At 48.7% G+C, this 13755-nt stretch overlaps 1 protein-coding gene across 2 annotated transcripts in view; it reads right to left on the bottom strand.

Moving 5' to 3' along the window:
* The window catches only part of TGFA (transforming growth factor, alpha), a 112659-nt gene that overhangs the window by 2877 nt on the left and 96027 nt on the right, over positions 1-13755 (bottom strand). For both annotated transcript variants that reach the window (XM_008587517.1, XM_008587516.1), the window contains exons 4-5: positions 3245-3394; positions 328-437 (exon numbers count right to left, since the gene is read on the bottom strand). In XM_008587517.1, coding sequence (XP_008585739.1) covers positions 328-437; positions 3245-3394 — 260 coding nt within the window. The remainder of the gene's footprint in view (positions 1-327; positions 438-3244; positions 3395-13755) is intronic.

Here is a 13755-nt window from a genome sequence, read left to right on the forward strand (position 1 = left end):
TTGCCGGAAATGGAAAAAAAAAAAAAAAAAAAAAAAAAAAAAAAAAAAAAAAAGAAAAAAAAAAAAAAGAAAAAAAGAAAACTGAGACTGAGAGGTCAAAGGTCACACAGCCACCAGCAAGGATAAAAGAGCTCCTTTCTGAGTACAACACACCTTAGAATAAACTAAGCCTGACTTGGTAGGATAAAATAACCTCTGCCTTTTCTCCCCTCTTCCTGCTTCCTTCTCCAGGAACTTCTGCCTTGACTTGTAGAAGGTGATGATTTTTCCACCCAATAGTGTCTCTCCAAAGAGAAAAGCTCCCCCACCCCCGAGGCAGCCCCTCACCTGTTTCTGAGTGGCAGCATGTGGTCCTTCCCTTCAGGAGGGCGCTGGGCTTCTCGTGCCGGCAGACTAGGGCCCGGCACCACTCACAGTGTTTGCGGACCTGGCAGCAGCTGCAGAGACAGAGGGAACGCAGTCTGGGCAGGGGCCTGGCAGGAGGGCCCAGCTGGTGCAGCATTTGCCCCAGGGGCCTGCTGGTCAGCCAGGGCTCTAAGCCACCCCTCCCATGGGGGCCTCCAGAGGGTCAGATGCTGAAGGGGGCAAGGGCCTTGTAGGGTGGTGGTCCTTCCGGGAAGATGCTCACCAAAAACAAAAGTGCCTGTTGGCTGACCCAAAGTACCGTTTCTATTTCTGCAGGCTTGCTCCAGCTTGCTTGGCTGTCAGAGGGGACTGGCCCCCACCCAGCTGCTTTCTCCATAAAGACCCTGGGTGGTAACTCCATAAATGCAGTATTGGCCTCAGAATGGCCATCAAGACTGGGACAAAGCAGCCACCTCAGGCTGGCAGGGCTGTGACTGCTTAGCAGGAGGTCATTCATCAGGTATTACCAGTAGCAAAGTGGGGAACCAGGATGGGCTGAATTGACTCATGGAAAGAATGAGAGAAGTCATGGAGTTCATGACTTTGAATCCTTCTCTGAGGATTAAAATTCTCTAGTTTTGGAAAAATCCAACCTCTCTGTAAACCTGCAAAGTACCAGGGTTATGAGGGCTCCTGCCATCCTCCCTCTGAGGGCAGGAATGAACAGTTTTCTGAGTTAGCATGAAAGAAGAACCAGCAACCCAAAAGAAGAGCAGAAAAGAAAGCAGTGAGTAGGACGCTGGTTACCTAGGGCCAGTGACGGCTGTCTCCCTTAAGATATCACGGAGGACTTTGTTTCCACTCATTCTCACCTTAATGTATGCACGATCTATGAATCTGTGCACTGGAGCTGGGAGGGGTTTCCCAGCTGATGTGAGTCAGAAGACAGACGAGGCAACACGCCTGTTGTGGTGCTTTCCTCTCATGCCAGGTGGCATTTCACCATCCCCACCCTAGCCGCTCTCTCTGCACTGCCCGGGAGTGTGAAGCTGGGAAGGATACTGGGGCTCCTGAATCTTTTGTTAGCAAAGCTAAGAAGGGGCCCTGAGACCTTCCTGCCCAACCTGCTTCTGTCACAGGTGAAAAATGAGAGGCCTGAGCAGTCTCCCTGGGCGTGGGTCCCTCCTGAGCTGCAGAGTCCAGGTTGGAACCAGCTCATCCCACACTGGAGGGACCATCAGTGACTGCTTTGTCACAGTCAGCCAGCCACGCAGGCTTGCCCCAGGCACCTTCCAGCCTGGAGTATCCCAGGCAGTGGGATCAGGGCCGTATGGGATGAGCTGGTCCCAACCTGGACGGTGCAGCTTAGGAGAGCCCCACGCCCAGGCCACCAGCAGCCTGGTGGGAGGAGGTCTTACCACCGGCAGGAACAGGCTGGGGAGAGACAGAGGACAGGTGGGACTGGCCACCTTCCTGGGAATGAGAGATACTGTCCAGGCATCTAGATCATTCCGGTCTCCAGAGAATCTGGCAAAATTAGCTTTTAAGTTCTTCTGAGGAGGCCGACCTGGGCCCCTCAGTCTTGTTCCTAAGGCTCTGGGACCCTCCTGGCCACAGAAACAGGACTGTGGCCCATCAGGCTGCTCTTGCTCCCCCAGGAAGGGTCTTGGTGAGTGGCAGAGCCTGGGCTATGCCCTAGCCTGAACCAAAGATTCTTGTCCACTCCCTGCAAACATGCTTTCCCAAGACACCTGGGAGTAGAGCAAATACTGCTTGGGGAGGAAGGAAAGGCTGGCCCAGTTCAGACCTCAGTTCTGAGCACTTAATGCTGGCTTGGTCTGGGAGAGGAATGTGAGCAGGCTGTGGCTACTGCCAACAGGCTGGGGCTCGAAGGGCACCTCATTTGCTGCCAGAACCAGGGGCATGTGCTTCAGATGTCCCAGTAATAACACACCAACAGGACAGTGTCTTCTTTATCTGTCTAAATCATAGGCAACCTAAGAGAGCTTAAGTCTGGCTTCCCGCATTAACATGTAGCTGCTTAGTCCAGCCCCCGCCAAAGAGGCTCATCCATTTACAGTCTCCACCATGAGTGGAGACATGAAATGACCAGTTGCATTTAACTGTTCTGTGAATTCCTTGTGCATATCCAATTAGGTACAAATCTTCTGAGAGCTTGTTCTGTGACTTACACTGCAGATGTTTCCAGGGACTCAATCTGGCATAGTGTCAGCTGCTGGGAACACAGCACTGGATTCCCAGGGTCTCTGACTCTGCAGAGCAGTGCAGTCAGGAGACAGAGGCAAGCAAACGGGGCTAAGACACACCTGAAAAGGGTCTCTCTCAGTCTAGGGCTCGGGAAGGCTTCCTGGAAGATGCAATGCAGAAACTGAGTTTGGGAGGCTGGGGAGGGGCAGAGATGTGGAGAAAGGAGAAGGGCTGTGCAGGCAGATGGTTATCAGCTGGTAATAACACCAATGGTGGCCTTTGACATGGCTTTAGGATTTGCAAAGCGCCTTCTGCAGAGAAGAAGTGCCTGTGCTACTGCTCAAAGGAGGCTGGGCACCGTTTCCAGTTCTCTCTGGAGCACCTGCCCATTCCATTACTATTCTAAATACTCTAAACCTAACAGTGGAGAGAACGCGCCTTTCACTCTACACTGGCTCCCAGTAGCGCACAGAACCACTGCTGGAGACTGGCCTAGGATGCCTGAGGTTTTTACACAGCTTGGCTGCCACGCTGTACCAAGAGCACTCAAAGTTCCTCTTGGCTTTGCTGACATTATGCAGACTTCATGGCAATAAGCTATGCCCAGGTGGCTCTGGTATTTGGACATGCTGCAGGTATCCCTGGGAGGGCAGGTGGGAGGAGACTGGACTTAGGGGCAGCAACTACTCACTGTATTAGCACACAGGTGATGATGAGGACAGCCAAGGCCACGATGGAGACCACCACCAAGGCTGTGATGGCCTGCTTCTTCTGGCTGGCGGCCACCACGGCCAGGAGGTCTGCGTGCTCACAACGTGCACCGACGTACCCAGAATGGCAGCTAGGGAAGAAAGAAAGGTCAGCGTGTTCTCCTGAGTGGTCTTGTTTTCCTAACTCCCCAGGGAGGGGTGGGCTGGAGGGACCCAGAGCCCATGGGAAAAGCCCAAAATCCAAAGTCCAAAGCTCTGCAGCCTTTGCTATTGGAGGCAAAGCTGTCAGCAAAATAACTCCTACTTCCCTGCCATGGCACTGCTTGCTTGGAGAAGGGGGGTAGCCAATCATCGTATCATCTGCACGTGGAAGGTGCTGCTGAAGCACTCATGATCATTGTCACTATGCCAAATCTTGGGGGAATAAAGGCAGCAAATGTGTTTATGACACAAACTTCATTTTGGCAGTTCATAAAAATCCAGGTTATTTTAAAACCAAATGTGTACATTCAGAATTTCTGAGAATGAGAAAAAGAAAACATACTAAGCCAGTTGGAACATGATCATTGTCACTATGCCAAATCTTGGGGGAATAAAGGCAGCAAATGTGTTTATGACACCAACTTCATTTTGGCAGTTCATAAAAATCCAGGTTATTTTAAAACCAAATGTGTACATTCAGAATTTCTGAGAATGAGAAAAAGAAAACATGCTAAGCCAGTTGGAGACATAGGCTGTGATTTGCTTTTTTATCTTCTGTTAGTTCTGCAAGTATTCCCTGGGTGGCCCAGCACTCGGGAACATCCTGAAGTAGATGGGCATGAGGGCCCAGCACCACTGCCTGGTCACGGTGGGACTGGAGAAGTCACTGATCTCCTGTGACCCTGATGTCTGCACGTCCAACACTAATGGGTCTCCCTCCACCACAGGATTAGCAAAGGCACAAGAGAGGTCACATCTGACTGTGTGTGTAGCCTGTAAAGTGCCATCTCGACACCAGGTGGTATTATTACTGGCATTGCTACTACTCAGGGATTCTTCGGCTTCAATCATTTCAATAACAGCCTCCTGCTATGCACAAGTGGATCTCACTGAATGGTCCTTCAGCAGTGTCGTTACCATAAGGAAGTGATGGTTATTTTCTTTCACAGGCATTTTCCCCCTCGAGCATGATTTTTCTCAATAGAAGAAACTTAGCTTACACACTGGTCCTTTTGTATGGGGTGACATTCTTAATTGTCAATGAAAATGTTTGATCACCACCTCTTTCTTGGGTGGGGTAGTTTCCTTCTCAAAGGGGACTTCCTTGAGGGGCAGCCCCACATCACATGCTGGATTTAAAATTCTGTTTTGTTTTTTTCCCCTAGACATGACAATAATAGATAAACTTTTTTTTTAAGAGTTTCCTTTTTGATTAATTAGCTAGACTATAACCTTCACTTTTAGATTAAAAAGGCCTTTGAAGTGTAAGGAAACTAGAAGGGGATTAAGGGTACCGGTGTGCCTGCTCTTGTGCCAGGGTTGTTCCAGGGGTGTTACGTTTGTGATTCCCCTAAATCTATGCTCCTGGGCTGCCAGACCCAGGATGCCAGAAGGTACTTGGAGCCACAGCATAAACTCAGTATATTTTCTTGGAGCATAGGTTTTGCTCAGTGTTAACAAAAATTTGAGCATTTTAATGTTAAAGGAATAGATATTGTATGGGTTTAAGTTTTATGGCAGAAAGAGATGCTGAAAAAATTGCTGCTCAAGGGTACAGCCTGGGCTACCAGGGAGTGCAAGCCTTCTGTCTTTAATGCTACTTAATGGAAAAGTCTTTCACTGACTCTCTTGATCACAAGGCCCAACCATTATGTACCTTATTTAAAGGTATTTTTTAGTTTGAATTCCGGTACTTGTTCTTCTATTAATGGTTATTATATGTTTAACATATGGTTTCTCATTTAATCCTTGCATAGACAAGTCAAGGCACTCGCCTGTGCCCACCCTGCTAGGGACTATACACGAATCCGTACCCAAGTCCACTGACCCAAGTCTGGGCCCTGTCTTGTTCACCAGCCTGCTCCTCCTGCATGCTAAATGGGGTCACAGATGAAGCTCTTTACCAAATCTGGCTTTTGGTTCAGCCTCTCATCTTGAAAGGGTAAAAGAGATTTGACGGTTTTAGTCCAGCAAGGTGCAAAGGGTACATACACGGTCTTTGGTAAGTAGGGAAACTGAGGAAGGCCAACTAGGATGGAAAATGCCATGCAGGGTTCTCTACAGACCCTGGGAGAAGAGAATGGGCCTTGGATGGAAGAGGAACAAAGTGGAAAGTGGGGGGATCTCTAGTAAGAAGACTTCTTGGGAAAGGATCCAGAACACAGAACTCTGAATAAGAATACTGACTCTCACGGCTAGGGGGCTATGGGACAGGGGAAGGTTTTGTTTTATGTTTTTGTTTGGTTTGATTTTTAAGAACAAAATTACATGAAGACAAAAGATGAAAAACAGCTCACCCTGTAGGTTCTGGCCCTTTTTCATGAGGGGGAGCTGAATGTGGACTAGACTCCAGGCTAAGAGGTGATATGCAACAGGCTCAGGCGTACATAAATCTAAGTTGTCAGTGTCTAAAGAAAACTCTGCAAGGGGTCCCTCCTTCAGCCCATCCTCACATTTTTACCCTGTACCCAGCTGCCTCCCCTACCTTCCAGAGGGGCCACCTGAGTTGTGATATTTGATACCCCCTCCCTGCAGGACCCTAATCGACCCCTTCTACTTTATTTCCCACCACTTAGGTTCCAGCCAATCCAAGTCGTCACTCCCTGCCCCCCCATACCAATGTTAAATAGTTACACTGCACCTAGCAGAGTGCCTGGCACATGGGCATGCAGGACACACCTGCAGAATGAATGAATGACTACCACCTACTTGCCCATCTCACCTCCTGCCATCTTCTCCTGGAATATCACTCCTTGCTCTCCTCCTCAGACTCCATTTCAAAGACCACATTCTCCAAAAGATGTGATTTACACACTCATTCATTCACCCACTCATCCATTTTTCTATCTCCTTCAATAGATTCCCTAGCCTCTTTTCCTTCTTTGAACACTCAGGACTACGCCCACCTCTCTGACAGTTCTTCTCCCATCAGCCTCACTTTAGGTCAGCCTCCTGCTCCTGTGAGGCAGGGCCTAGCTCTACAAAAACTCTGGTGAACCACTGAACAGAATGAGGCTGGGGAGCCTGGGCTTTGGGGTGGATTGTTAGATTTCTAATCAAGAGTTGCAGCCAAGCCAATTGGACGTCTCTGTAGAAAGGTGTTAGTACAGCTTCTTCCTGGGGAAGGGTAGTGTAATGAGGATTTGCAGAGATCTTTTGTGGTAGGCCTAGGGCATAGCAGGGCGAGCATCCCTCAACAATTTCACACAGCTTGAAATGTTCCTACTGTAACCGGAGAAGGATTCTAACACCTCACCCATCGCTTGGTTTTGAAAACCCTATGAATGAACAAATCAATACTAGGAGATCCAAGAAATTCTATTTAAATAAAACAATGTACTAATAATTATTAGCCAAGTACTAATAATTACAACATATAACATACACTGTAGGCACTATGCTAAAGTCCTACATGAATTAAATCTTTTAATACCAACAATCAGAACTGACATGTGAGGTTGGGTCTATTATTTACCTTGTTTTACAGATGAGAAAACAGAAGTTTCTAGAGGTTTAAGAAACCAATAATCTCAACCATTAAGGCTACCTTTCTGGGTTAATGCAAATTGGTTTGGAAGATACCCTGGGCTAGTGATTCAGTAATAAACACAACCTGATCAGACAAAAGAAAGACAGGCTACTGATTGTCACATGGAGAGGTTCCCCTGCTGTCAGTGTAGCAAGGTGCACAGATGCCCCCAAACATTGTCATCTTAACTCACCAAGGAAGATAACTGATATGGATTGTGTCCTCCAAGTTTTATGTATCAGTAGCTTGATCCCCACTGCGACTGTTAAAAGGGTGGGAAATACTACTATGGTAGTTGAAGGTGCGACCTTGACGAGGTGATTGGATTCTGAGGACCATGCCTAGTGAATGAATTAATTATGGTGGTCAGGGGCATGGTTCTGAGGGCTTTAAAAAGAGAACACTTGAGTCTCTCTCTCTCTGCTCTGCCATTTTCTGCCCTGTGAGACCCCTGCATTACTGTAAAGCCACCACCAAAGACCACCCTCACCAGATGTGTTCCCTCGTGTTCCCTAGGCTTTGGACTTCCCAGCCTCAGAAGCTGTAAGCAATAAATTTCATTTTCTTATAAATCACCCAGTTCCAGGTATTCTGTTATAAGCAACAGAAATGGACTAATACAATAACCCTCTGAGCTGGGTCACACTTTGCTGACTTCCCATGTTTTTCCTACCAGAGGAACATTTGCCATTTGTATGCTGGGCCCTGCACAACCAGCTCTGCCTCAAAACGGCCCCTGGCAGAGTTCCCAGCCATTTAGGAAAGTCTCCATGCCAACAAGAATGCCTGTTATCCTAGTGTCACAGCTGCAAATACTCAAATCCCAGTTCCACTGAGCTTCTGAATGAAAGCTTCCCCAGTGTGGGGAGGTATGGGAGGCACCTGGGTTTCTGCCTAACAGATGGGACTCCAGGTTATGGCTCAGGTGAGCATCTTAGCCTCAAGCAGCCCAATGGGCCTCAACTGCAGCTGGGAGGCAGAAGAGCCTGAAACCCAGATGCTTGAGCTTCCCCGAGGACCTCCCAGATCAAAATCGCTCTGCAGGTGGGGCCTGGGTATTTTAAAGAAAGGACCAAAGGTAATTCTGATGAAGCCCAGATTGAGAGCTGCCATGAAGGTTTTAACAGTGAAACCAATGGTTGTCTACTAGGGCCCATTGGGATTGCCTAGGGAGCGTCCAAAAATCCTGATGTCCAGGCCACACCCTAGATCAACTGAATCAGAATCTCTGGGAGTAAATCCTGGGTATCGGTATTTTTAAAGCTTCCAGATGATTCCTCTGGGCAGCCAAAGATGAGATTCACAATCTAGACTTTCTGGCCTTGGGGTGGGGTAAGATCCTTTTTCTTCTCAATCGTTTGTAATAATGGGGATGCTTCTCAGTTGTTCTTTATTGGGGGAGAAAAGAAAAGGCTTGATGATACAGTCCTTTTTTAAAACTTCCCAAGCTTCTGCTAATATTAGATTTAATTGTGCCAATTATTTCAGGCACAAGTCACACAAGGAGGGAAAAAATCACCTCACCTGGATGCAAATGAATCCCACTTGACTCAGCTGCTGTCCTCTCCTCTACCTCAGACAGGCATCGGTTCCCACCTGGCTCCACATTAGAGTTCCCTGGGAAATTTTGGGAAGTGCCAGGGCCAAGGCCACACCCTTGGAAATGCTCGTCCAGTTGGTCTGGGCACCCAGGGGGTTCCAATGTGCAGCCAGGCCTGAGAACCACTTAAGCACATGGATTAGAGAGCCCACAAATCCAAAACCTGCCACTTCCCATTTCCTCTTAACCCCCGCCACCCCCGGGCATTTCTCCTGGGTGGTGGCTGTAAAATGGGTCTCATATCAGATGCTGGAGAAATGGGGGATGTGCGCCTCATTTATGAAAGGAATCTGAACATACTGAACATAATAGGAGTTATTTTAGCATAAAGGGGAATGGGAAATGCATGAGACTGAGCATTTAAATTGCAATAACAATAAGACCTGCTTCATAGAATTATAAGCATTAAATGAGTTAATATCTTATAAAGTGAAATAAACAGTACCTGATTTAAAAAATGGCTGTATTATGCTAAAAATGTTAATAAAAGGTTGGGAGCATTTTTAAGGCTCTTGAGATATGTTACCTTCGGTGATGTACTCTCCTCATTTTTAGCTAAGTCTTTTGGCACAGGTCCCAAGATAAAGGCTTTTACTAGGAGGGTCAAGCACCAAGTTGAAATAGGTTTAGAAATAAGTTTTGCATCAGCTTACTTTTAACATGGAGAAATTGCAGAGGGCTGGGGTAGGAGTGGGTGCACTAGGTCTGAGGGCACGTGTATTAGGTTCACCCATTCTTGGCCTCTCAAGAACCAGATTCACCAAGTTCTATAACCTATCCGCTCCAGGGGGCTGGGGAAGGGTGGGCTGGAATAAGGGCTTCCTTTGCAGCTCTGATTAAGGGCCTCACAAGACAGCCCTGGATTCCAAGGTCTATCCTCATTTTGTACTCTTTTCAGCAGGACCTTACAATGTCTCTCAGCCGTGCTCATGGTAACAGTGGTGCTGATATGATGGCATTGGTGCCGACTGCAACCACAATATCACTCAGGCTATTCTGCCGCGCTGAGAACTGGGCTTGAATGTCCTCCAGGGCTGTCTAACAGAGCCTTCTGTGATGAGGGACAGAAACAGTCCACATCTGGGCAGTCTAATACAGTAGACACTAGCCACTTTGAAGTAGAGTGCTTAAGATGAGGCTAGTGTGACTGAGAAATTAATTTTAATTAATTAACTGAATTAGTTAATTTCCACAGCCCTGCACATCTAGTGGCTTATGTTTCGGACAGCAATTGCTCTATATGCACTACTGTCACTGTGTGCTCGTCACAATCCTTTGAAGTATGAGTACTGCCATTTTCTACACAAAGAAATCAAGGTTTAACGGAGCTAAGTCACTTGTCTGAGGGACTTGGCAGGGTTTTAACTCAGGTCTGTCTGACCTCCACATCCAGGTCTTCAGCTGCTATGTTATCCTGCCTGGTGCGTGCCCCTCAGTATCTGCTGCTGGTGACCGTGGGCAGGGAGGAAGAGGACATGCACTCTCCCCACATGTGGATGGGAGGGATGTCATACTCCCTAACCTGTCCCCACTGCCTGCTGCTGTTGCGGTGAGAGCAGATCCACACAGAGTGGCTCAAGTGCCAACAGGACAGCGGCCCCCAGCCCTGATCTCCTGGGAGGTGCAGCTCTGGTCGGCAGGCAGCCTGCTCGCTCACAGACAGCTGCCATGTCTCTCTGGGTGTTTGACTCTGTTCGGATTCCCTGCTGTGGCCGGGGCCCTGTGGAATGTTTTCCTTGGCTGACAGCAATTTGTTTTCACACTTTGCTGTGGGAAAGTTGTCAGGGAGTTCAGTCATCGAGGAGCATTTTGGACAGGTGAGAAACTTCAAACTAGTTGCCACTGGTTGCAGACACAAGAATCCTCAAAACTTGTCACCTGGGTGGCTTCCTGCAACGGTTTCCCTTTGTTTGAAGGCTTCTGCAGAGACGACAGTTTAAACAATCCGCCTCAGGGAAAAAGTGGTGCACCCGTCCTAACCTTGCACTTCTAAACCTTATTCTCTTTGAAAATCCCCTTCACATCTGTTTTTTGATGGAGCTGGATACCAGCAGGGACCTATGAAAGGGAGCCGTGGATACAATCTAGGGTTCATCGGGAGCATAAATGTTTGAGGATAATTTTCACTACCTTTGCCCATCTCTGACTAGTTATTTGTTTTAACTTTTTTTCTTTCCCTCATTTTATAGTGTGAGATGTCATTTTAGGTCCTCTGGAAACTAAAGACTATTGTTCCTATGGAAGACAAAGTTTGAGTGACAGTATTTGAGAAAACACTCCCTCTTTGGAGACTGTAATCTTGGCTCACTGCGGGTTTTCTTTATGAGGCCATGGCAGACGGGCCTTACCTCAGGCATGTCAGTTTTATTGACAGAATGTGTGTGTGTGTCAGTTCCCCAAAGCTGGGTGGTTCTTAAGAGCAGGGACAGAATGTTCTGCTTTCTCTGCACGGACTCAGAGTTTCGTGTCTAGTGGGAATTAATTAATTAGAACATTTATCTAGGTGCTGTAAATATAAAAAGGTATAAGGCGTGGTCTTGTCCTTCCAGAGCTCAGGAGCCAGCAGGGGGGAAGGGGGGCAGACCAAGGACTAAGGGCTGTGCACCCTCGGGTGCTGTGTAGCTGAGATGGCACATCACCCTCTGTCCCCCACCACCCTGCCCTGTCAGAGCCATCAGAGCAGGAAAGGCCTGCAGGAGACCCTGTCTAGGGCTGAACACTCGCAGGCCCTCAGGGGTCATGCTGGCAGCTGAAATGAGCCACGTCTGAGATGGCACATCACCCTCTGTCCCCCACCACCCTGCCCTGTCAGAGCCATCAGAGCAGGAGGGGCCTGCAGGAGACCCTGTCTAGGGCTGAACACTCGCAGGCCCTCAGGGGTCATGCTGGCAGCTGAAATGAGCCACGTGGGCTAGTGTAGGCTGAACAGCAGTGGCAACAGGTGAGTGACCAGGGACCAGCACTCCACTCCAGTGTCAGGGTGTAGCTGGGAGAGGCGGAGACTGGAGAGGGTCAGCCCTGTCTGGGGTGGTGGGGTGGTGCACCTGAGTCCCAGCCAAGGGGCCAAATGGTCATTTAGTCCTGATGCTGCCATTCTCCTGAACGTTATTCTCCTTGAATAAGCATTCAAGAGAAGCTGCACATCCTTGCAGAAATGACCTGACTTCTAAAATGCCAACGCTAATAGAAACAATCAAAGAACAATGTGGATCATCATCTACTGTCACATACAACATGGCTGTGGGCTGAATGCTGCCCTTGGGCTGCCAAGATCCTGTGGGGAAACTGAGGTAAGCAGGCAGTAATTGCTTGCGTGGCCGTGTCTGCCCCCATGGTCAGCTTTTCCAAATTGTGAGGGGGTCTCTGCTGCCTCTGTAGACCCTGCACTTGGCCCACAGGAGGACTTGTTAAGAGTCTGTGGTCAGGGGACAGGGCTTGGGAATGACCCTGACCTTTCTTTGGAGGAAGGTTTACCTGCTGGGGGAAGATGCCAACACCTTTCCTGGAAACAAAGAGCTTAGTGATTTGAGGTGAATTTTGAGAGGCTGAGGCAGGACCCCCCCCCGGCCCCCCCAGGCAGTAGCTGAGGGTTGTGGGGTTGGAATCGACTGGACAGAATCCCACTTCTGCCGTTCACTAGCTCCAGGACTCTGGGCAAACTGCTTAACTTCTCTGAGCCTCGGTTTTCTCATGTATACAGTAAGCATGATAATCCCTACCTGAGAGGGAAGTCATGAGGCCTCTATGAATTACTATGTGTGGAGTGCTGGGTACTGTGCCTGGCATAAGCTATAGCGATTACCGAGAGCTTACTATGATTATTAATAGTATTGTTTATAATGTGAATGGGGAGAGAGACGGCCAGTCATCCTGATTGCCGAAGTGCAGTGGTGTGTGAATGTGATAAACAGTTATCTTCCTTGGGCCAAGAGCAGGGCTCGGGATCCAGACTGAGGGGGACAGGGGAGCAGCGACCCACCCTTGGTGTTCAGGCTTCCAACAGCCGATGTGGGGTGAAGGGGAGGGTGGGATCTGAGCCACAGGTGTGGTTATCACTTGGCCTGCCTGATGGCCCAGGCTCTAGGCTGCCACTCTCTGGAGGTTCACACCAGCCCCTGATCTGGTGGGGAGGACACCTGAAGAGGAAAAACTGAGCTTCTGACCCACTGTTGATCAGACTTGGTAAAGACTTTCCCTCTCTCTCCAAAGAGGATCCTCCCAACTCACAGCCTAGTGCACACCTGTGTGCTCAGCTGGTCCCGGGGCTGGACGCTGCTGGCAGGAGAGGGCCTCTGCCTATTGTACAGCGAGGCTTTCTGGAATCTGGGCCAAGAGACCAAACTCCCTGTAGGGCCAGTGTTTTTCCACAATGACCTGGGTACTAATAAAAACAATCCCATTAGTCCCCAGGGCCCCTAATGTGTATTTTAATTAGATTGATAATCATGAATAATGACAGTGTCTATCATCATCGTCATCATCATTGTGCTTTGTATTTATGGGGTGTGGCAGGCTCTCATCTGGAGGAGTCTCTTAGCTCTGCAGACATTCCCAGGAGGAAGGTGGCCAGCGTGCCTCTCCCTCCTCTCCAGGTGAGGCTCAGAGGCACCGAGGGGCTGGCCCAGGCTCCAGCTGCACTTCGGGAAGAGGAAAACCCTAGCCACCATCGCTTGCTGCAGCAGCCTCTCTTGTCCCCAGCCTTGCCTGGGCTAATGCATCTGATACCCTTAAGCATCATGGTTAAGAACTCAGCTCAAGGAGCCAGAGAGTCTGGGTTTGAGTCTAAGCTCTGCTATGTGACCTGGGTACACCTCTCTGTGCCTACCTCATGGGATTGTTATGAGGATTAAATGAGTTAACACATGGATCGTGCTTGAAACAGTGCCTGGCATGAAGGAAAAGCTCAATAAATGCTAGTTTTTATCAACATTTAGTATTACGAATTCACTGGTACTATTAGGTTGGACCATATGAAATTGCTAACTTTCACCCATTTTTGACCTACAAAAATGGCAATCTCACATGGATCAGTGGTTCTTTTTTTTTTTTTTTCCTTTTTGTCTTTTTTTGTGACCAGCAACGGATCGCAACCCTCAGTGTTGCGCCCGCACCTCGCTCAGCCAGTGAGCGGCCGGTCTGTATGTGGGATCCGAACCCTCGGC

Source organism: Galeopterus variegatus, unplaced genomic scaffold (assembly GCF_000696425.1).
Source record: "Galeopterus variegatus unplaced genomic scaffold, G_variegatus-3.0.2 Scaffold4409, whole genome shotgun sequence".
Taxonomy (NCBI): Eukaryota; Metazoa; Chordata; class Mammalia; order Dermoptera; family Cynocephalidae; genus Galeopterus; species Galeopterus variegatus.